General features: G+C 39.2%; 1 protein-coding gene across 1 annotated transcript; it reads left to right on the top strand.

Moving 5' to 3' along the window:
* The first annotated feature begins 1,293 nt into the window (after nt 1–1,293).
* On the top strand, nt 1,294–2,997 carry LOC128745335 (probable cytochrome P450 28a5). Its single transcript, XM_053842378.1, has 3 exons — nt 1,294–1,478; nt 1,536–1,782; nt 1,843–2,997. The coding sequence occupies exons 1-3, from the start codon at nt 1,294–1,296 to the stop codon at nt 2,908–2,910; spliced, it is 1,500 nt and encodes a 499-aa protein (XP_053698353.1). The 3' UTR covers nt 2,911–2,997.
* Nucleotides 2,998–25,670: the final 22,673 nt, after the last annotated feature.

Raw genomic sequence — 25,670 nt, 5'->3', positions numbered from 1 at the left:
AATTATAAATTTTATAATTTTATTTCTTTTATAAATAAAGGTTCGATGATGAAACGAATATGAATGGTGCATTTTTTCAACTGTAAGGAAACGGATATTCGCAGTTTTTCAGATCATTATCTTGCTAACAAATTTGTTTCGAGTAACCAGGAGAGAAACAAACATAGTTTCCCTTGTAAAAAACAGTTCTTGCCACTAGGCCGCAGGAAATACAAGAATGGGAAAAAGTATGCTTCGAGGGAACCGTAAAGAGAGAAAAATTTGCGGGAAAGCAACAGAAATGAAGGAGAAGAGCATTGAAGTTTAGAAGGGGAAAATAACATCTCTTAAGAAATATATTGATAATTAGTAACATGTTAACTAGTTGCTGATTATTTTTAATGAATATATCTTAAAATGGATTCATTCTTAATAATAAGCTATCAAATTAACTTTGAGGTCGGTGCAATATATTGCATGTCCAACCATTGGATAATAAATGTCCAACTATAGGACAATACGGTTTCAGAACTGTTCAACGATTGGGTATTCAAGCGTTGTCAAAAATCGCATATTTTTCCACGAAAAGCTTATTTATTTCGTGAAAATGGCCTTGTAATGTGAACATATTTTGTATTTGGTTCAGATTTGTATGTTTCTGTCTATTTGTATTTATTTGTTTAGCAAATATTGTTAAAACTCAAAACTCAGAGGCTTAGCTGTGCGATCATTGGCAAATTACCCTACTCATATATCTCAGCCAGAATTTTTTTCACAAAATTATTGCGTAATATGTATACAATTTGTACGTAATCGACGTTTTACTGGACACTGTCCAATCATAGGAAGTCCAATGATTAGACATATTGCCCTATGAGCAATCAGATAAATATTCACCTTTTAAATAGTTTAACTATAATTTAAATACATTTAAATTTAAACATTTTAAATTTAAATACATATACCAACTGGCGTACCATATGACACGCCTTCCAAGAAACGAATTTAGCGGGCTGGTGGTATGTGAAGTGCATGACAAACGGCTCTACCAGTGAGCCGCACATATTCTTATATTTTAATTTTGAGATTGTATTCATTATACTACTGAACTTAGTGTTGCTCCGCAACACTGTCGCGACGTTCGCTTATATTCTTATCACGATTGGTGTAGATATTCTTTCTGTAGGTATATTTGTTTCGTTTCGCTTCGTTGCGATCTTCCTACTAAAATTAAAATCATACAAATATCAATGCCAACCTGAAGCTCAAATTAGTTGACGGCCAACGGCTGCGTTCGCTTGGTTCGTAAAAAATATGTTTCTCACTGTCAGCCTAGTTCTGGTAGCTCTTGGAGCTTTCTACGTTTATTTGGTATGGAATTTTGAATATTGGAAGCAACGCAATGTGCCTGGACCGGAACCAACACCCCTGCTGGGAAGCTTTCCGTCATTCATCCTTCGCCATCGGCCCTTTATAGACGAGATGGACGAAATTTACAGGTATTTAGGTATTTAAAGCTCATTGTTGAAAAGATTTGACGGAACATATTTTTCCAGAAAATATAAGGGCAAATATAATTTTGCCGGAGTTTTCATGAACCGTTCGCCCCGAATATTCATTTTATCTGCCGAACTTGCTAAAGATATTCTCAGTAAAAATTTTAAAAACTTTCACGATAATGAATTTAGCGAAACGGCAAGTAAAGAAACAGATCCTATTTTGGGTCGGCACCCGTTTATGCTCGAAGGCGAGGAGTGGAAAGAAAAACGGGCCGAGATAACGCCGGCCTTCACCACAGCCCGGGTAAGTTGGCTGAATGAAATCAACACAACGGAACACAAATACAACTTCTTTTTCTCCTAGCTGAAGCCACTCTTTTCCAATGTGGAAACTATGGCGGTTCGAATGACAGAGTATATCAAGAAACACGCCGGATCCGCGCTAGATGCTAAGGAACTGGCGGCGAAATTCACCACCGATGTAGTTTCCAGCTGCATTTTCGCTGCCGACGCTCAATCGTTTAGCAGCGAAAAACCAGAAATTCGAGAAATGGGACGAAGAATAATGGAACATTCGTTTTTCTCGTTCGTACTTCTGCTCTTTGTAGGAATATTTCCAAAAATTGCAAACATGTTAAATATCGGTATTGTTTCCAAATCGGTGGAAAAGTTCTTCACCAACTTAATGTCGAAAGCGGTTCAGCATCGTGCGAGAAGCGACGTGAAACCTGCTGACTATCTTGATTATCTAATCAATTTAAAGAACAGAAAAGGGTTATCTGAAGTAGACATGGCAGCTCATGGCGTGACATTCTTCATTGACGGATTGGAAACATCTAGTGCAGCTATATGCTTTGCTCTGTATGAACTGGCAAAAGATGCGAACATTCAGCAGCGTCTTCGTGAGGAACTTTTGCAAGTCACAAACGCTGAAGGGACAATCTCGTATGACTCCCTACTAGCTCTGCCATATTTGGATCAAGTTCTCAACGAAACGCTGCGATTGTGGCCTCCCGGTGCTTTTATGTCTAAACGATGCACAGAACCAATCGACCTGGAGCTGACGCCAAATCGAAAAGTTCCCATAGAAAAAGGCGTCTGCGCAATCATTGACATCTGGTCGATTCATCGTGATCCTGACTACTACAGCGATCCGCTCGCTTTCGATCCGGAACGATTCAGTCCGGAAACCGGCGGCACAAGTCCGTACCAAGAAAAAGGCTGCTTCTTACTGTTCAGCGAGGGTCCTCGGCAGTGTTTGGGTATGCGCTTCGCACGAATGCAAGTCAAACGTTGCATCTATGAAGTGATCAGGAATTTTCAGGTCACGCTGGATCGGAAAACCGGTAGCCCACTGCAGATCGATCCGAAACAGTTCCTAACCGTGGCACTCGGAGGAGTTTGGTTGAAGTTTGAAGCATTTCAACAATAGACAGTGGTTTTGACCAGATATTATTACAACGTAATCTTTTTTCTAAAATCTGGATTTACAAATGGTCGCATGAATATAATTTATTTAGGCGGACAATCTAATGCAAGAATAAAAAGTTTATATATTAATTCACTCTTTTTCCTTCTTTTCTCGTGAAAAGATATGGCAGTTGTTTCAATAAATTTATTCTCATTTAGTTCATTTGCTTATGCAGTGCATCATTACCAGCATTAATCCGAGATAATGGCTAGACATCTTTAAATTGTACAGGAAACAAGAAAATAGAGTTGCAGCGATAAAACTTGTTCGCAATAAATTTCCTTTAAACTTTTCTGGCTGGAGGCAATAAAATCGTATGTTAATTTACAAATGTTAGTTTCAACTGTTACAGTAAGCCTGCGGGGAGGTTTCACTCAAACCTAAATTGTAGCTCCGAATGCCGTAAGACGTTTCAATCCATTCCTGCCAGTATGAGCTGCCTACTTGTACCGAAAGTGGTCTCCCGACAATGGCGTTCGTCGGAGGGTACTATTGAAAGCAATTCAAGCAACACAGTGTACCATCCTATGCAAATCCTCCCGTACCTCCTTGGGTGAACGAAAATGCCCCGGAGAATAACCAGTTCAATTGAGGATTGATCTGTAGCCCCCATTTTCCCCACACCGACCGTGTGGGCACGGCTTGAGCTTAGTGCCGAATGGATTCGAATTTTCTTTGCTAGCTGCTAATGTGAAGTAGAACATAACCGATAAAGATTCCTACGAAATTAGTTTTCGGTCGTCTGTAGTACGGACCGAAAACCATTCTGCACCGATGGTTTGGGGCCTTCGGTCAGATGTGTGCAACGAGAATGGCTAAGCTGCACTCTATCCTGCCTGCCAAGCTGGTGAGAAGAACGGACCAACAGAGCAGGTGCCGCTGCGGTTTTCTACATGAACGGTGAGGTAAACGATAAATCTCTCGGGCTGAATGTATCGACAGAGATAAAAGTTATTTGCCATAATACATAAAACTTTGGCAATGCAGTTCTGAGTGCCGAGTACTTTACCTCGCACTCTGTATTGGCTACCGGTTAGATGGTCGAAGAGGTGAATTTGAATGAATATTTCGACTTCTCAACCGAAATCCGAGTCTTACTACCTACCTACTACGGTTCGGTTCAGCGCACACAAATTGCAACCGAAATTATTTATTGACTGCAGGTTTCAATGGCTGAACGTTTCATTTCGGGTAAGAACCGAACCGCTGGCTGCTGTTGGGAATAATTTATTGGTTGATGTGTTCAGTAGCACAGAAATGTGATCCATATTGGTTATGAATATTGTACTTTTCGTTGAAGAATTTCAAGCTAAAGTATTCTATATTAAAGGATTTCTTCATAACGAATTCCCCTTAGTTGTTTCTTTTGGTATATTTTACTCGAAATCAAAACGTTTCTTCTCTGACCGACGAACGGATAATATTCTTTACTTTCCTTTCACATAATCCTTTCCCATATAGTGTTTTTTTATTTATTGTTTTTACATTTACATTTGCTATTTCCGTAACAATTTGCCTATTACTCTTTTCACTTTCCGTCCTAATTACATTTTCAACAACACACGACACAAAGAAAAGTCCAAGGTTCACCTACTAGACAACTTTGTAGTCAACAGGTCATCCCAACAATTCACCGACGAACAGATTAACAACAGATCATGGGACTAAACTACGCAGTAACAACGACACCAAACATCGAGAACACTATCATCGATATGGAAACAGTAGTTATCATCTATGATCTTCAACCCTCCCAACTAAACCACGCCAGAACAACGGTCGCCGAGGTCATCAAGGAGAATCATCATCAAAAGAAGAGGAACACTGAAGTCCGCATCGTCAAGGAACTGAAAGAAAAACCAGTATACTACGTGAAGGCAGACAAAGGAAACAAGGTTGTTATAATGGACAAGGAGGACTACGATAAACAGATGCTCGATAAAATCAACAACGGCCCATATAGACAGACCCACAGACAGAAACGACCCACTATTCGAAATAGTTAAGGGGAAACCGAAAGTGGCTCAAAGATGGCTGGATAAATGGCTACCATTCGAATCATGTATTGTTTTGCGCCTTAAAAATGCATCTGTATTGGCAGAGCACGCTTTCGCTACGTAATCAGTGCTGCCAGCGCTGTTATAATTTCCTAAAACTTGTAATTCAATTTATCGATCTGCTATGTATCAATAAATGCTCAGCAAAACATAATTGCCAATGGAAAATAAATTTAACTGAACATATCGATCATTACGTGTTCATAAAAGCGACCAATGTATAATTTAGAATTAGTTAATAGATATTTGGTTACGCACATATTTCGTTGAACTAGCGATTTCCGAAAAAGCAGCAACACAGTATCAAACTTTCGTCACATCAATGAGCTTTTAAAGCGCTTTCAACTTTCGCCGCATCGATGAGCTTAGAGTGAAGTAGACAAACAAAACGCAAACGCAGGAATCAAAAACGCAATCCGATGCAAGCGGATTAATTAAACATCCTAGTGATCCTACGCATTATTCAGTTGCTGCTGTTAATTTTGATTGAATCTGAATGCCTTGATAAAGAAAACAAACCCTTTTTCGGGATGTTTGTAGTCAGTGCGGTTGGCTGCGAATCAGCTGTTTATGTTTGCAAGCTCCGCTATTTGACATATATTACCAATACTAATGCAATATTCAAATAAACGTTTAGGATTTTAACGAACACATGAGATGTACAGTACAGTGTTTGTCGCACTAACACAATAACGTGAGCCACTTTCGGTTCCGCCTTAAACGAATTAATCGTACAATTAAAGAATGCCAACCAGCGCTAGGAGACTGCATCGGAAACCTACGGACATCAAACCCTACATTACCAAGAATTAAAGGACAGCCCAAAATGCACCAACCAGGAACGGAAATGCGGGAAATAATCACGGCAAACGGATCACCCACGAAAAAGATTGCCAAGTGGTTGGTAACCGGATTCTAAAGAATAAAAATCCCGAGCCGTTCTGTCAGCAGCACACGAGAATTCGTCGAGCACCTAAAAACATCGGAAGAACTAACAGAAGACGACATAATGGTCTCTTTCGATGTTACGGCCTTATTCCCAAGCAACCTCGTGAAAGAATCGGTAAGCCTCTTGGAAGACTGGCTATTAAAACAATTTGAGGACAATGCATGGAAAAAAAGGTGGGAGCTTTTTCAAAGCTGACACGTTTGTGTATGAAGGAAAGCTACTTCACATTCAGAAACAACTATTACAAACAGTTGAAAGGTGCACTGATGGGTAACCCATTATCACCGTTCCTGTGTGAGCTGTTCATGGCAAACATTGAAAGTAAGCTGGAAAAAAAACAAGGTGCTCCCAAAAAGATGGTGGCGATACGTCGCCATATAGTTACTATATATATAGTTCGGCGGATAGAAAACCAGGCGAATTGGCATCCCTGATTTATGAAATTAAATTTGAAATTATGGTGAAATGTGCAGGCTTTTACGAAAAATAATCACTGGCGGGTGTTGAAAATGACTAGTTCTATGAAAATAAAGTGTATTTTTCTACCATTACTCCTGCATTTTGGATTTTGAAAAGCTTTTGGCTCCGCTTTTGACGTTTATTTGGCTCCCGATTTTCTATCCGCCGAACTATATATATAGTAACTATACGTCGCCATCGTTTTCAGCATAGTCAAAAAGGGAGAACTGGAAACCATTCTAGCAACCATGAATGACACACACAGGAACATACACTTCACACACGAAATAGAAAAAGACGGAAAACTTCCTTTTTTGGATATCGTTGTAATCAGACAAATCGAACTCACAGAAACAGAAATTGAAATTTACAGGAAACCAACGAGCACCAAACGAGTTATACCTAGCTCATCTAACCACTCCCTCCAACACAAAATGGCAGCTTTCCATCACATGATACATAGGATGGAAACATTACCGTTAAGTGAGCTAGGGAAACGAAAAGAATTAACACACTTTCTTGAAATTACAAAACTGAACGGATATAAAGAAACGACAATCCAGAACATTACTTCCCAGAAAAGAAGAGACACGTACAAAAAATCACTCACAACACTTACACTAATAACACCAGAACTTAAGAGAGTGGCAGTAGAATACGACGGAAACATGACACGCCCTCTCCGTCGCAAATTGAGGAAATTTGGAATTGACCTAGTTTACACGAGCCGAAACAACCAGCTTAAAAATAAGTTGGGATCAACTAAAGACCCGGTTGAAGAACACAGAAAATCAGGGGTTTATGAAATCAGTTGCCCTCATTGCGAGAAGGTTTACATCGGCCAGACTAGAAGGAATCTGGAAATACGAACCAAAGAACACTTGGCAGAGGTAACAAAAGCAACAAGAGATGCCGAGAAAGGTCTGCCACACCATTTTAGATCAAAAGTGGCTGAGCATATCTTCAACGACAACCATCCGCTGACCATTGACAACGCAAAAGTAATAAACAATTGCTCTGCGTGGAAGATGGATGTAGCGGAGAGTTGAGAGATTTACAAGAGATGCTCCTCCACTTTACTAAGCAAAGACCCTGGAAACGGTAACTCTTGGCTCTTCAAATATGTGCCAAAACGCAGACATACAGAGACACCCTCAGACGAAACAACTTCTGCTTCAAGAACTTCGCTGTCTCCCTCCTTTCACAGATCCCAAATTCACACCGCATAATCCCATTAGGTCTTTTAAGGTTTTCCTTAATTTAATTAATTTTGAGATTTCAGACTCTTGCAATAGAATTAGTTTACCAATAGAATTTAGTTTGCGATAGAATTAGTTTACCTACACCAATTTGTATACTTACACAGGTAGTCTTAAGCATCAACTGGCACATAGCATTTGATAGAATCGATCGTGATTTGTCCTTGGCCAAAATCTCTAAGCTCGGAGCCGAAACATGCCTGCCACAATGGCTGCGATATTACCTGTTTGATCGAACGCTGCGAGTTAAGCTCGGCAGTGCTGAGTCCCGAGCCTTCACGAACTTATCTGGAGTTCCGCAAGGCAGTAATCTTGGTCCTTCGTTATTTTTGTTATACGTGAACGATGTATGCCTTCTGTTTCCCGATGGATGCCGCTTGCTGTATGCTGATGACCTGCAAATTTTCTTGGTTGTTAGAAACACTGAAGATTGCCGTGAGCTCCAGAAAATTCTTCATCTTTTTGTTCAGCGGTGCAAGTGGAACCGTATCATCATAGGTGTCGAGAAATGCTGTGTTGTATCATTCACGCGTAGCAAGAATATAACGCCTAGGTCTTTTACTTCATGAACTCTTGCCAAATAACTTCCTTCAATGTAATGGTCGTGAAGTATTTACGACTATTACATCGAAGGAAGTGGTTTGGCAAGAGTTCATGAAGTAGAAGACCTAGGCGTTACATTCGATAGTTGAAAGCCCCATTAAAAAAAGTTAATAAATAAATAGTAAATTAACTTTTGATACGCATCGATCGATTATCGTACAGAAAGTAAACTGCCAACCAAGGGTTTACCAAAAAGGTTTGTAACAAGTTCAGTGATCCATTGTGATTTCGATCGTTGTACTGCGCTTTGGTAAGCCCTCTCCTAGTAATTGCTTACCTCATCTGGGGCCCGTACCAGGACACAGTAGTCCAAAAGGGCGAAAAGTGGAACTTTTTTCCTAGTGTCTCTTGTTTTCATTTTATCATTTATGGTCTTCGGCACTTTTGTTCGTATGAAAATCCCATTTACTCTAAAACTATCCAAAGTTAGTCATCGCTTGCTATAATGAAAATAAAAAAATAACTTTTTTGTGTTAGGAAGTATAGACATGGTTTCTTCGACAAAGTTGTAAATATATTTAAAACAAGCAACTTTGCTGAAGAAATAAAATTTCTATCTTTATCGAGTGCTGACCTATAGGGAATATTCTTTAAAACTTCTTTAAAAATTGGTTTTTCATGCTTAGCTTTTGTTAGTTGCATTTTACAAGAATACAATGTTCTAGGCAATTATCGAAGCTCTCAAAATACACGTTTCTGCAGAAGACTGCAAATCTCTTGGACCTTTACTTGCTGAGTAATCGCATATTCAAACTTTAAATTTCCATGGCTTCCCGAACCCATCTATCTACCTTGGCGTGATCCAGCAAATCTACCGCCGTACCCCGATAGATGTCGTCTCCTGGGTCTCCAGACACTCGAGCATTGCAGGAAAGTTCAGCAAGCAGTGTGTGTGGCGAAGATATTAAATGGCGAGATCGATTCACCGACAATCCTGTCTGCCTTAAGCTTTCGTGCGTCGCAACGCTCACTTCGATCGACCGGATTACTGCAGCCGCGATTCCACCGGACAACCTTTGGATCTTACGAACCAATAACGGCCTGCATTCGAACTTTCTCCGCCGTTGAAAGCCTTTTTGAGTTCAACGAACCGTCGTACAAGTTTGTTCAAAAATTAAATAGTATAAGATTTTTATGAACTTGACTTATAATATTCAATAAGACATTTTTGTTAGTTGAATTTTAATTAAACAAATAAACAAATATTCTAGTATTTCGCTTTAGCTCGCAAACAAAAATTCATCAAAGCAAAGTGTTTTGAAGAAAGAAAATTATTATCAATCGATTTTCCAGCGACAGGAAGCAACTAAAATGTTTTCGCTGGAAATTGAGATTGACAAACTGAATATTTTTCGTTAAAGCAACCAGTTTTCAAAAATTGCTAAATTTTAGTGGCGCGTTGATTTTATCCACCTATCATATCAATATGCACGATCAATTGAATGCGCACATGTTGCAAACCAACGAAATTGCTTAAAATTTATGAAATATTCTATGGGTATTTTATTATGGTCGCTATACCTTAACCAAATCGATAAGAATAATCTGACAGCAAAAGTATAACTTTGCTGCTCACGCATGTATTTTCAAGTTGCTAATGCTGGCGAACTTATTTAGCTTTCACCGGAGGCGAAAAGCGAAAAACTTTATTAAATTATGGCGATGGCTGTCAAGTAGTGAAAGCTTAACCGGTTTTATTGCTACTTTCAGCAGAGCGTGATACGACTACTTGACCTAATTCTTATAGCGGTAATAAAAACCTTCTGAAGAGTGGGCCACTTAGTCAGAAGGCAGTTTTATAGCGGTCATCAGAAAGTTCTGGTGGAGCTCATAGTTTTATTAGCGGTTATGAAATTGGTCATGAAAACCACTATACGAACGTAATAAAACTTGAAATCGTTACTTGGGTTTTGTTGTAGCAAAAATGTGAAAAATACGTGACACGATTTTCTCCCGAACTACATAACAGATTTTAAAGATTTTAATACCAAATGAACTCATTCTAACGAACACGCCGGAATAAGCATCCCTTCTGAACTCTCGCTCTTATTTATTCATGCACTGTAACGAATTTTGCGAGTGCGTGTTTTGCTAACAGCTACAGTAGTCGCTCTCGTTCGTCGTTGCAACCCGAGCAGCTGATACCGATTAGTCGTGACGGCTGGCACTCCCGCCCGTGAGTAGAATCGAGGGTGACGATGAAGAAGAAAAGGAAGAGTCATGCAATATTTGTATCACAGTGCGCCACCAACCTCACGGGCAGCTGATTCCTCACGAGTTTTCTGACTCGCGAATAAGCTATGCAGGAAGATGCTGTGAGGATGTGCGTGCGCGAGTGTGTGGGTAGCAGACTGTCTGCACACAGCAACGGCGGTTGTTTCTTTTACGCCTGCGTCTGCGGTGTAAGCGTTGAATGCTATGTTTCTTCTCGGCTCTCGCTCGATTCGCAACATTCATGAAAGCACTTGTTGTCACTAAATTTTCTACGAAGCTTTCTTGAAACAAATAAGTGGTTCAAACGTTATGCTTAAAAAAGTCTTATGACTAGGTTATAATTATTATTAATAACAATTGCTAATATTTTTTTCAATTTTGGGTCTCTATGTCCTTCACAAGTGTGTAATAAATTAGTTTTAAACATACTGAATGATGTGTACTGATAAAAATGGTATCTTGAAACCCTAGTGTATCAATTCGAATAAGGGAAGTTCATATCATTAAAGATTTTCTAATACAGAGACAATCCAAAAGCTCTGCGAAAAAAAAAATTACTGCAATTTTTGCGAGTCAAACCCGAACGGAAAACGGAATTCGAAACTACACGGCTGGTGTAAAGATTGATGCTCGCACCATCATGGTGAGCCGGGTCGGCTGATCGGTTGCTAAACATGTGCTAAATCTGCGTGCGAGTTCGAGTGTAAAAAGAAACTTTTACTACCGTCAAATATTTCTCCCCTGGGGAAACGAGACTTTGTTATCCTTTCGTGATTGATGCTGCGTGTTAGCAGGCGATAAAATTCCGATAAAAGAAAAAAAGTTTTCTCCGGCTTGGCCACCGGCTATCCATCCTCCCCCCCCCCCTCACGTTCCATTGGGCAACCATCCCAGATGAGCACAAACGAGGCCAGGACACCATTCCACTCAGCAAACGATGTGCGGCAAAAGAAACGTTCTCACGTAAACGACACATTACAACAGACAAATCGTGAACTGAGTCCTGGTCCATTCGACGCCAGGGGCGCGTAATCATTTATCGCAAATCCAGCATCTCCTGCAAATGATCGGCTGCAGCACACCCTTCGTTGCTAGTCTTTGGCCAAACGGGTAGTGTAAAGTTTTTGATACAATTTTATGTCAGTGCAACAGGCCATAACAACGTAAATTACTAACGGTAAACGAGCCAACAAGAAAAACTTAGTTGACACAATCATTAGATGATGGGCAGATCCGAGAAAAAAATACGATATCGCGTTTTCACAACGGCAGAAGAAAAAGTTTCATTATCATCAGTCGCAAAGAGAAGGGATAAATGACAAATTCCGCACATTTTTCTCCATCCCATCAAGGTACCATTCCCTTCCGGTCCATAGACTTTGCTACATTTCTCGTTATCACAACGCTGATGATATAGCGAACCGGGGCAGGGGGTGGAGCGACTAAAAAGTTTCAACAAATCCTTCGACAACCGTGGCTACTTTTTTCGGTGTGCAGCAAACGAGAGAAAAGCGACTGTTTGCTTAGGATGAACGAACACTGCTCGACTGGAAGATGTTTTATCCGGCAGCAAAATAGCCGATAATGGACTATTTCGCTGGAAGTTCTCCTACCATTACGGAGCCTCCAAACCACGCCACAGCTCGTCCACTACACTAATCAGCTCAACAGATACTCGATGGCATCCATTCTGTCCGCCACGACCTGGGAACGGGTTAGCCGGCCGTCGGGATTAAAACTGAAAAGCAGGCACTAATGCGGGATTAGTGCCTGTTCTGCCATATTTCCACCGGTGAGGTTAATGGGTGTCGATAGAAGCGTCGCTCTAGCGGTGTTAATGAAAAGAAATTCTCGAAATGGGATAAGCTGGAGTGAAAAAATGTAGTCTGGGTCAATGAAATTAAATATTTTCGAACATCATCTAAACTGACATTTTCGGGGATTTTGTTTCCCCATTATAATATAATTAATTCAGGAATAGTTATTAAATCAACAGCAGCAGCACTCCTGCCCGAGAATGGTGAAAAATAAACTTCGGTAGACTAACTTTCCGACGAAGTAAATCACATCAAAAACTTTCTTCGAATTGAGCATTCAACCGAATGTTCCAGCCAATAGAACAATTAATTATCAACGGTCCAGCGAGCAGCGCTCCTTTTTCTTTTGCCTCGAAATTATCGTCAGACGCTGCTGTACACTTCTTTAGTTCAGCTTGAAAATCAATATTTGAAAATGCTATGTATTTTCGACTGAGTCAAGATGTCATTCTTGTTGCGGTAAACAACTATGACATTAAATGCTGGTTTTGTAAAAATTGACTTTTTTTAATCGTAAAATTTGATCCATCCAATCGACCCAATTATCTTAAAGTTTATCTCAAAAGATATCTGCTTTCCTAAAAGATGGAAATCATCTCTACAGCAATAATGAAAAAAGTTCGGAAAACATATGTTGCTTTTGGGGAACAACTTACTCTCAGCCGCTGTTGTTAGCTGATCGTCAACAATCGACCGACAAAGAAATTCTACAACCCATTTCGAAATCAAATCCCAATTCCGAGAACGTTCCTATCTGGAAAACGACGTTAGTCGCAGCAGATTGATACAACACGAGACCGAACATGTGTCGAATATGTAAAATCTTCTTTCCGAATGTGCTTCCTTCGTTCGCCGTGCAACAAGCGAACGGGTACACCACACCCGTCGCACAGTGCAACAGGACACGACAAGACGGATGCTGCCGAACCGAGGGACAACCGCTGGCGCAGAGCAGTCCTGTGCTTTGTATCCTGATGAACCTGAACCTATCAAAGGCGTAGCCAAGACGGTCTTAATATGGACACCTTCTTTATTATACGTAGCCGTTCCCTCTCTTCACACACATTGACTCCGAAAAGGCGATTGGGTTCCATGGTCTGGTCGGGTTGGGTTCTTCTAATTCACCGTACGAACGACCATGAGGACAAGCTCATCAATTTCTACTTTGTTGTCGATCAAAGCGACTTCTGGATATACCTTGTAAGACATTCTGACCTTCTAAGGGAAAGCAGTATATTAGAGCTAAGGATATTTTCCCGGAACAGATACCGTCATCATGGAGTGGACGGTGGGAAGTAGGGAAAAAATTATTTCTTACCATGACGGCGGACGGTGGTGGTGGTGGTAGAGATGCCATTCGATGAACATACTGATATGGATTACCGATAGCCCAAAGCGAGTCTCTTGTGGTAACGCCAGAGACCCGTGCAAGCAAGGGACGACAATTCATGCGAAAAAATCAACTTGAATATGTGAAACAAGAAACAGGTCCTTTCTTTTTAATCCGCTCGATTGAAAAACAATTTTCACAGAAAATTAAGGATTATTCAATAGCTTTTTAATTACAAGAGAAGTAAAGAGTGAACCTTAACGAAGAACTTGAAATGTTTGTGCCTTTCAGAAAATATTCTTAATTTATTACCAAACCGACAGGCACAGTTTAACTGAGAATGCATCACATTCGATTACATTTTTACTCTTGCCCGTAGATTGTAGCAAAAGGGTTCCACATTTTAGTTAGCTCGAAGGCAGCAACCTCCAGAAGCCACCGTCGCACTTGGTTTCTGTTGCGCGCCCTGAGCCTCGCACATTTTCTGCATTCAATAGGCATCCATTAGTTCCGGATGAAGCAGGTGCAGGTTTTCCCAGACGATAAAAGATACATTACCCTTACCGAGAATAATATTATTATCTTCGGGCTCTTATTTTTTTCGTGCCAACCGGCAAAAATGGCTCCATCGGTTTGTGCCTCTGGCGGACGGCAGCGGTACGCAGTGTGGTTTAGTATTACGACCTCCGAAGGACACGTGTGTGGTGTGTTTGTTTCCTGGTTCGGAAGTATCATCTTCACATTATTGTAAACGTAACACGCGCGTTTGAACTAACTGTTCGCAAACTTGTGTTTAGTAAGACAAGACGATGTAAATACCGGTTCTTTTTTAACGCGTAAAAAAATTCATTTGATTTTGTAACTACGAATCATGATCAGATTATTCAGTTGTTTGTATTTTGAAATAGGGTTTAGTGCTGATTTCCGTCATAATACCGGAAGCCACTTCAACTTTCATCATTTCTTGGATGGATTTTAAGGAATAAGCCAAAAGTTCTCGTACTGATTTGACTAAAACACGCTTACCTTTTGATCCGTGCACTTTAATTTTACTAAAAACCGATTATTACAAGCATTTTATTGAAATTTCGCCACCGTACCGTTCTTTAATCCGTCCTTCAAAATTTTCCTTCGTCCGAATAAAAAATCACAAAAAATTTAAAAAAAAGCGCCCACGTATTTGTGTAGAACGCCACGACCAATGTCATTCTGCAAAAATTTTTACTGGTCATGCAAGGTTTTCCCCTGCAGAAAAACGACAATGTGTTGCGTGAGTTACTTTCATTTTATGACTGACGGTAAATGAAATGATTTGTTTATATTTTTTCTTCGTCGGACGAAAATAGGTTAAAAATTTGGCTGCTGGAAATTCTTTAATGAAAAAAGGCATTTAAATATGTCTCAGGTCACCTTTATTAAACGGGCATGATAACCAACAAACTAAAATATTGGGGAATTACTAATTTTGCTAATACAGCCCGGACTCGATTATCCGGGTGATCACTTTCATTTTCAGCCCGGATAATCGAATCACCCACATAATCGAATCATATTTTTGTACCAACATTTTTTTTCAGTGTCGTGTTTTTTGGCTTGTTAGTGTCATAAATCTATTTCTAGTATTGATTAATCTCTCCTAAAGTTAGAAAATTCCTTTCTTTGATTTTTTTATTGATGATGATAATGTTGGTGGATCGTGATGATGATGATGATGATGATTTTGACAATGATGATCATGGTGATGATGACGATGATGATAATGATGACGATGATGATAATGATGACGATGATGATAATGATTACGATGATGATCATGATGACGATGATGATAATGATGACGATGATGATAATGATGACGATGATGATGGTGATGATGATGATGATGATGATGATGATGATGATGATGATGATGATGATGATGATGATGATGATGATGATGATGATGATGATGATGACGATGATGATGATGATGATGATGATGATGATGATGATGATGATGATGATGATGATGATGATGATGATGATGATGATGATGATGATGACGATGATGATAATGATGACGATGATGATAATGATGATGATGATGATGTTGATGATGATGAATTATGAATCATACCACGAAACAATTTAAAAATTGATGCTATTATCTGCATTACTCGCTGATAAAAAAATATAGGAAAGGAATTTTGTACCTTTAGGGAGGTGAAGCAGTATTTGTTATGCTAGAATCATTATCTAACGTGAAAACTATAACATTTGTGTTCAAAATAAATTATAAAAAAAGTTTTTTTTTCATCCGGATAATCGAGTTTAAAAACCCGGATAATCGAATCCCCGGATAACCGAATTCTCGGTTAATCGAATCCCCGGATAATCGAGTTTGAACTGTAATAATAAACTATACTGTGTCATAAAAAACGCGAATATTTATAATACACAGTCGCTTTTTACGCGACTATCTTTACGCGAATTTCGGAATTTACACGGTTTTTTTACGCGAATTTCGGAATTTACGCGTTTTTTACGCGAATTACACTCTATAAAAATTTCAATCAAAACAGAGCAAACCACAGCCAAAATGACAGTGAACGATAAATTACATATACACCCACACACTCCAAGTCACAACTTTCATACACAGACGCCATGTAACTGTTAGGAAACTAGCAGACAGCGAAAGGTGAAAACACAACAACGTAGCGTACATCCAGTTCACCGATTAGGAGTGATAACCGCCAGTAGAATAGACACAGTGTAGAACAGTAATACAGTGAACCACAAAAAAATCAAAACAATTACAGTGAGTAAAATTTTAACGCATAAATAGAGAGCGCCTGTTCTCCAGGTGAGGGGCGGCTCACACAGCGTGTGACGGGTGGCTGAATATGAAATGCTGTATCCCGCAAGCTATACCTAAGATGGCAGACCCATCAGCGGGATGTAGGTATCGCGCCCACGGTGAAATGGTATACCGAAAACTCAATTACCACGAACAACATAAGCAGAAAGTGGAAAGCGGCAGAGGCGTGTGAATCACGAGCTACAAGCACTGCTTGGAGAAGTTCCCATCCTAAACCTGGTAAAAGTTGGGAAACTACGGTGGGCTGGCCACGTCGCAAAGATGCCGGACGACTGTGCAGTGGAATCCGTTCTATTCAGAACCCTATCGGCACCAGGAATAGAGGGACCCAACGTACTAGATGGCTCGACCATCTTGCAGCCGACTTGCCGAATGGAGAGGTATTCTTGATACGGCAAGAGCCACCCCGGCTCTTGGCTAGTAAAGTAAGTAGGGTACGGGAGGGTAGCACGCTACTAAATCCGGCATACATTACCTTTTTTTGCTGCGCTTTCCCAAATAAAAACTTTACCGTTATATAACAATACTGAAATAAATGTAGCACTCATAAGCTTTAATGTGTTATAACTATTTTCATAAAAATGTAAGTAATTTGCTAAATTATGTTCAATAAACATCAAAACCACTGTTTATTCATGCTTGTAATCATTCGATTCTTCATGTATACATGCTACATGCAACATATATACATGCTACATGCGTTGTATGTAACATTTATCAAAGTAGTAACATTGCATACGTTCAATTCTCCAAAGATTGTGCATTTGAAAACAATTTAACAAAATCAAGAACACAAACTATTACTTTCCTGCTACCTTACTGAAATTAAAGATTGTTTTTATTGTCCATGATTTCCCACGTTGAAAGGATTTTACCAATTCAATCCTATTTTATCAACAGCACATATTTTCACTACACTTCTAATGAAACGGCAAGCATGCGTATTCATCAGCATCTTTGGCTCGAGCAGCACGTTCCTCGTATTCATACACAGCCGTATTATAACCGAACACTACAGCTGTAGCACATTTTTCCAACACAGATATCAAATTCGCCGAGGTTTAATCGTCTCGCAGTAAAGAATTTGCGATCTGTTGGGACAACGAACTTGTGTCATTTTTCCTGGCACACTTCCCTAACACAGACATCATATTGGACTAGGTTTAATCGCGTTCGTAAGAAATCTGTTGGCACGAGGGGGCTTTGTCACTCTCTCTGGCGTACTTCCCAAGCAAGGACATCAAAATGGTCTAGGTTGAACCGCGGTGTTAAGAAATCTTGTTGAAATGAGGAAACTTTGTCACTTGTTTTGGCTTACTTCCCAAGCACAGATATCAAATTGGTATAGGTTTAGATCATCGTAAAGAATCATCCAACCAATCACGAAGCGAGAATTCTGGTAAAACATAGGTTCATTATTTTCATTTTTTCAATAGTTCAACATCAAGAATCCATACTTTTCTTCATTTGGGTCAATTCTTAGAAGATTTTACGATCGATTGGTGTAAGAATATTGAAAATCGATCGGAAAACCGCTGAGCTATTAGCGCTCAAAACCTTTCATTTTTCGTGACGCTCGCATTTTTCGATTTTTGGAATGACACCCTATCTCAAAACTTGCCGTAAGACGTAGTCCTACGTCAAAAAACCAGCAGCAATCGCTTACGCGTATTCGCTCTTGATGTAGGTTTGGAAAACACAAAATTATGATCACGTTTACTTATACCAGAAATTAAACAGCTGTGAATATGGTATAACAGAACAATTCTACTTCTTTTTATCACGAAAGAACACAAAAATTCTCGTCTGATATGAAAATATAAATCAATTTTCATTCACTAGCCATTAGCAGCATTTTGTTTTTAATTCCAGCATATGGTGCGTTATTTACACTACTACCAATATGTGAGGCTTAAAACGCCTGAAAAGCTTCTATCGTGTTGACATAGCTAGTATTTGAGTGACAATCACTTGCTTCTGGCGCTAATGTGTATGAACGATTCAATGATACACTAGCGCCAGTAGCAAGCTGTTGTCACTCCAAAACTAATTATCTTCAATGAACCCGGAATGAAAGCAATAGCGACACGTTATCGATCGGTTTCTTTTTTAATCTGTTATTGAAAAGCATTTAATCTCTGTGCAGGCTATTTCGGCCGGTCGGATTTAAAAAACACAGACACCACTATAGAAAATGGGCTCAATTTACCCGCAGCGACTTCATCATTTCTTGAGACTATAACTCAAATTCAGTAGCGTTTTATTAAGACCATAATACACGCCGATATTCAGTAAATATTATTCTATCAGCTGGTATAAAAATCTTGTCTCGAATGAATATAGTTTCAAGGTAATTCCTGAATATTGTTCAGGCTACCGCTTAATGGGCTGGAAATACCCTCCCGTACCCTAAGTATAGCTAAACTAATGGAACAAGCGCTTGATAAGCTGCTAGACATCAGAAATGTTCCTTAAGTATGGCCTCGCATTAAAATATGATTTCGGTGTCGAACTCTAATATTCTTCATAATGGCAGCAATAAATCTGACTAACAGATTTCTTCCGGTTTGACAAGCAACCGTAATAAGATCAATTTTGATTGGTTCGCCATATTGTATTGCTACGCCCTACGTGTGGTAAGTTTATGAAAGATGTGATGCAGCTTAATTAGTTATATTGTGGTAATATAAGCAACCACAGTAAATTGACAGTTTATTGACAGTTTTTTTGTGGTTATACAGCTCACTATTAGTTCTTTTCGACTTGTAATATCTTGCTGTTGCGTAATGCTCTGATAAAACCAGCGGTTATGATTGATACCCCAATAAAACTGTTATAAAATTCAAATAAAATCAAGCGGCTTTGGAATTGTTACTTAGGTAGTAATGATATTGGTCTTGAAGTTGAATTACAACATGTACTTAAATTTGTGAACTTGAAGAAAAATTTGTCTAGAAAAGGGATATGAAATTGAACCTGAAACTGAAGTTGAAATAGGACTTGAACTTGGAGTTAAGATTGTACTTGAAAATTTACTTGAAACTGGGGACTAGAAATGGGACTTAAACTAGATTTTAATTGAACTTGAATTTGCACTAATTTGTATGTGTCTTATTGCCTTATTATGAACTAGAAAGTTTACTTCAAATTGAACTTAAAATTTGAAATTTTTAAATTGTCACTATAATTTGTCTTAAAAATTACAGTTCAAATAGTTTAAGTCCTATTCGATTTGAAATTGAAGCTGAAACGGGAGTTTCAATGGTACTTGAAAAAGAACTTCGAATAGGACAAATCATCTCTTAAAATAATCGGAAATTTTAGATTAATGTTGTGTACCATTGTACTTGGCATCTGTTTTCTGATAGCAAAAGCATTTGTTTGTGGGATATAAATATATATTACCCTTCATTAGGAATGCTTTGCAGTGTATGACAACAACAAAGAAACTGTGCCTTGGCATGCGACTTGCAACATGTCAATTTTTCTAAACAGAAGTGTCTACAGTGGTAAATAGCTGGTTGTGAGATTGCAAGAATATTTATATAAAGCTTCATACTAACCGACTCCATAAATTGTCTGGATTTCGAAATCACTTTCATTCATTCTCCCAGGATCTAGAACAGAAAGAGATAAAAACTTCTAAACACCAGTCACTATTGCTTTGTCAATGTCACATCTCGGAAGCAAATCATTGTAATCTAAAAAGTAAACATCTCCCCAATCCTCAACACCAAATCCATTATTGCTGCACCGCCAGGTGCTCGAAAGGCAACGTCCAGAGTCGAGAATCCTCCTAGCCGAGCCGGGTAAACACAGCACACAGTCGTACAAAAACGGCCACACATAAACTGACCCCGTCAGAGCCGAAGCACCGCAGACGAAACCGGAAATCTGGCTCGGAAGCAGTCTAGAAAAGCGCTCCACAATTGCCGTCAAGATTGACCGGTAGAGATAAGCAAATAAAACTGTGAAAGGATTTCTTCCACGCAGTGCCCTCTTCTGGTCCGCACCAGTTGGTTGGACTGACCACACTCCATTTCCCCTTAAGTAATAGAATAGAAAACACCCAACTTGTACAAAATGCAGAGGCAAGCCAACTTCCCGTTCCCGGGTGGGTGTCCAGTTTAGGATACTTCTACGTTCGCCCGAACGGGATTAGACAAGATTTTGGTTTTCGGTTGTGTTTGCGTTCTCGCTTTCGCCTTCTGTCGATTCACACCGCTCGAGTAGATCGGCTCGAGTCCAACACCATCACCAAAGCGAACATTACTTTGGAAAGCAATAAAATAGTTTTGACAGCGGACAGGATACGAGGTTTCACCTCAATAGACAGGTTCATTTAGAAACCGGAAGCACTGGGAAAAGTGCATCCCTTCTCGGGAGGGCACACCAGCACACAGCAGAGGCTGTGCGTGTGTGTTTGTAGGTACCTACAGTACATACTTCGTGCCGGCTGCTGGTCGGTGTTTCTTGAATCATGCACTCACGATCCATGGCAAAGGAGGAATGTCCAGCATGGCCAACACAGTGCTGCTAGAGAAGTGTTTGTTGTAATTATGTTACAAATTGCCGTGCACCGAAGAACAGTAGTGTCATTTGTTTGATCAACTTCTGTACTCTTTTCCTAACTTTTTCGCTTTTATGTAGTAAATTTTGATACTTTTTGCTCTGTCGTTCGTATGAATAAAAAATAGAATAAAAATAAATTAAAAATAAAATAAATTAAAATAAAACTAAGTAAAACAAAATAAAATAGAGCTAAATGAGATAAAATAAATGTTTTTAGTGTGTGTCAGACTGAAGCGAAACGTTACCAGCTGATTGGAAGAGACGACATCGGTATCGCGAAACGTTCTGCTGGTGACAACGTAGTGAGCTTGTTGGCGTGATGAACCAAATAATGTCTTTCGCAGGTATGCCCTTTCGAACATAAATAATGAAAATAATTCACACATATACGAGTATTGATGGCACTGCAGCTGCCGGAATAAATGTTCCAATTAATGGCCGCCGGATTTTTGCTCCGAATGTGTCATTTTCTGGTCTCCTTCGGTGCATTCGAATTGATTGGCGGCCACCATCGACTGCAGGTCTGGCAATCGTACGCAGGACGAAGAGGGACGTCAGGTGATTGTGAGTGTGGTTATAAATTAAATTTAACCTGCTTGTTTGCATTTTGCCATTGATCTGTTTTCTTTCTCCCTTCCAGTAGGTAGTAGTGTGCAGTGGTACAGTGGAAATGTGACGCCTCTATCAACAGGTTGAAAAAATTCCATCGGGTTGCGAAAACAGGTTACATATCATAATGATATTGGAACCATGCATTTTCTTTACTGAGTGGAATAAATGCGAAAAATTCTCTACGAAATACTGCCCAGTGCGTTTAACGATAGAAGACCGTATCGTTAAATATGAAACAAAAGTGAAATATGAGCTGTTTCAAAGGATGAAATGAAAGATTTTGAATGAGAATATATTTGTCAATTCTGAACGGTAATATTGTGAGACTTACTGCGGTCTTATTATGGTCTGGCCGTAAAATTTTGGTCGTAAAGTCACCATAAATGTACAATAATGCGCAAACTATTGCTTGGGGGTTTATATAAAAAAAAAAGAAGTTAATATTTTTTTTCAATTGTTAGATAATAAAAATTAATGAAAAGTTTAAGGTAAAATTTCGTAAAAAAAGGGGACTAGTGATAAGTCTGTTTTTGAAAATTTTTCGGCCGTATAATATTTTAAAGAAGCTGAAGCTAATCGGAATAAACGAAAGATTCATCTTCTGTACTCTCAAGCGATACAAGGAAATCGGTTCTTGGAAAACACTCCCCAAAACCCAAAACGCAGATACACTATAAAGACACCGGAAGCTATCAAACAAGTAAGAGAGTGAATCGACGGAAACTAGATCAGTCTGGACGAAAGATGGCCAAAAAACTGGTCATTTTGCAGTCAACCAGGAAGAAAATTGATGACTGCTGAATGCTACTGGATCATCACAACTAACAGAATGATCGGATATATGCACCTTTTTGATATTCCTCGGGACAAACTGGTAGTTCAAAGGTTCTAGAATATTTCCAGGGTGATGGTATGGGGATGTTTCTTTAAAAATTTGAAGGTCCCATTGCTGTTCATTGAACATGATGTTAAAATCAATATTAAATATTACATCGATAATGTTTTGAAGAACCATTGGCTTCCGATCGTCAAAAACAGTATAAGAAGCACCATACTACTTCCAAAAAGCTTGTGCACCGTCTCACCAGGCGAAAGCAACACAGGCTTGGTGTGATTACAATTTTCCGGATTTTATTTCTTCGAAGAAGTGGCCTGATTTGAATCCTCTTGACTTTTATGCGTGGGGCTACATGCTAGGTAAACTAGGCAGCACAAAAAAATTGACTGTGGATACTTTGGAGAAGTTTTGGGAAGAAATGTCTCGGGATGTCTTGCGTGCCAGCTGTAACGCTTTTCAACAATGTTTGCGACTGGTAATTAAAGCAAAGGGCAAAAGATTTGAATTGGATTGGACAAATGTTACGGATATACTTTATAAGAAATTCGCTCAAAAATAACATTTATGGAAGAGCATGCATGGCTTTGTATTAACATCTGCAAAAATAATGGAATATTTCGAGTTTCCACCACTACTGGTGTTACCACAACTACTGGAACATCTAGCTAACATACAATCCCAAGTAACAATTCCAAGTTTTATTACGTTCGTATAGTGGTTTTCATGACCAATTTTATAAAACCGCTAATAAAACTATGAGCTCCACCAGAACTTTCTGATGACCGCTATAAAAGTGCTTGTGGACCAAGTGGACCAAGTGGCCCACTCCTCAGAATGTTTTCATAACCGCTATAAGAATCAGGTTATAAACTCAAGTAGTCGAATCACGCTCTGCTAAAAGCAGCAATAAAACCGATTAAGCTTTCGCTGCTTGAAAGCCATCGCTATAATTTAAAAAAGCTTTTCGCTTTTTGCTTTTCGCTTTTCCAGCAAACGCCAGATAAGTTCGCTAGCTTTGTCAACTTGAAAGTATATCCGTGAGCAGAAAAGTTTTAGTTTTACTGACAGATCATTCTAAACGATTTGGTTTATAGCGACCAGAATAAAATATCCCATAGAATATTTATTAAATTTTAAGCAATTTCGTTGGTTTGCACTATGTGCGCATTTAATTTCATCGTGCATTTTGATATGATAGGTCGATAAAATCAGCGCGCCACTGAAATTGTGCAATTTTTGAAAACTGGTTGTTTTAACAAATTGAAAATATTCAGTTCCTCTGACAGGAAAACCGATTGATAATAACCTTCTTTTTGCAAAATACTTTGCTTTGATGAATTGTTGTGCGAGCTAAAACAAAATACAAGAATATGGCAATATGGCTTCGCATAAAAAAATGATTTTGGCGTTGTACTTTGGTATTCTTCATAATAGCAGCAAAAAAACTGTTTAGTTAGGGTGTTACCATTTTAATAGCTCTATAAAACTAACAGATTTATTGTAGTTTGACAAGTAACCGCGATAAGATTAATTTTGATTGGTGCGCCATTTTGTGTTGCTACGCCACACTTATGGTAAGTTTATAAGAGACGTGGTGCAGCCAACAAGTTTTAATGTGGTAATATAAGCAACCACAATAAATTCGCTTTACTAACATTTTTATTATGGTTTTCTAGCTTCTTATCTTTTTATCTTCTTGGTATTGCGCAATACCACAATAAACCCAGTGGTAATGATTAATACCGCAATAAAACCTTTGTAAAATTCAAGTAAACCAAGTGGTTTTAGAATTGTTACTTGGGATTACACAAAAATCATACACTACCGTGATCCGGGGCGAGATTGTGCCAAAAAACATATGTTTTTGATCTTTAGCTCAGTATACACACAATTTAGGAACAAAGTTGATTTCAAACCGGTCAATATATACTAAATTGTTCAATTAACAACTACCCCAGAGATGGTTTAGTTACAATGAAACCAAATTTTACTGGAAGTGCATGAACTTTGGCACAATCTCACCTCTTCTACGGGGTGATATTGTGCCAAACACATAAAGTTAGGCTAAAAATCTAAACAGTGAACATTAGCATGTTTATAAACAATACGCATGAATATCAGTATATAGTAATTCATATGGGGCCGTTCATGAACTAAGTGGACTATTAGGGGCAGGAGGTCGGCCAAAAACAACGCATCATACAAAAAGTATGAACGAAAATAACCCGGAGGAGGTCTAAAATAACTAAATATGATTTCGCAGTCAATGGATAGCCTTTATATAGCCAGTAGCGTTTCTAGGGTTAACAAGGAGGAGATATATGAAGGGGTGTATCCAGAGGTGGGCACAATTCCGCTAATCCGCTAACAGCTAATTAGCTCAGCTAACATTTTGGTTAGCGGTTAGCGTTTTCGCTAATTTTTATAACCGTTAGCGTTTTTGTTAGCTTCCGCTAAATTTATGTACCGCTAAATAAACCGCTAACTTTTTTTTGGCAGAAGGAAAATTTGTGAGAAATATCACACAGGCTTCGGTTGAAGGGTTCCAAATTCCAAACTTTTGTACGTACTTTACCAGCCAAGAGCCAGGGTGGCTCTTACCGTATCAAGAATTCCTCTCCATTGTACTTCTGGGGTGACATTGCGATTCTCGTTTCGAGTGATTTTGGTTCGTTTCGCCCGTTCGTTTAACGTGGTCGAAACGAACCAAAATCACTCGAAACGAGAATCGCAATGTCACCCCTGGGTCCTGGGCTACTCGTTTCCAAATCGTTACGCGTCTCGGCACATGCAAGTCGGCTTCAACCTGGTCAAGCCATCTAACTCGTTTGGCCCCTCTATTCCTGGTGCCAGTGGGGCTCTTGTAGAGAACAGATTTTACTGCACAATCGTTCGGTATCCTTGCGATGTGACCGGCCCACAGTAGTCTCCCAACTTTTTCCAAATAGTGACTACAACTCATGGTGCATACGCCTATGCCACTCTCCGCTATCCGTTTGTACTCCGCCAAAAATAGTTCGCAATACCTTTCGTTCAAATACGGCAAGTGCACTTCCGTAAACAAAGTTGCTGTCTCAAGTCCGTAGAGGACTACTTTTGTACGCGGGCTCAAATAAATCGATATTTAAAAAAAATCGAGGCCTCCTACATT

This window comes from Sabethes cyaneus, chromosome 1, assembly GCF_943734655.1.
Source record: "Sabethes cyaneus chromosome 1, idSabCyanKW18_F2, whole genome shotgun sequence".
Classification (NCBI taxonomy): domain Eukaryota; kingdom Metazoa; phylum Arthropoda; class Insecta; order Diptera; family Culicidae; genus Sabethes; species Sabethes cyaneus.
Note: the sequence above shows the minus strand (reverse complement) of the source record. Positions and strands in the feature narration are given on the sequence as shown.

Bases quoted from the DNA above. Each gene is read 5' to 3' on its own strand.
- LOC128745335 (XM_053842378.1), top strand. From the start codon at position 1,294: ATGTTTCTCACTGTCAGCCTAGTTCTGGTAGCTCTTGGAGCTTTCTAC. The intron at 1,479-1,535 runs GTATTTAGGTAT...ATATTTTTCCAG, and splicing joins GAGATGGACGAAATTTACAG to AAAATATAAGGGCAAATATA. The intron at 1,783-1,842 runs GTAAGTTGGCTG...TTTTTCTCCTAG, and splicing joins CGGCCTTCACCACAGCCCGG to CTGAAGCCACTCTTTTCCAA.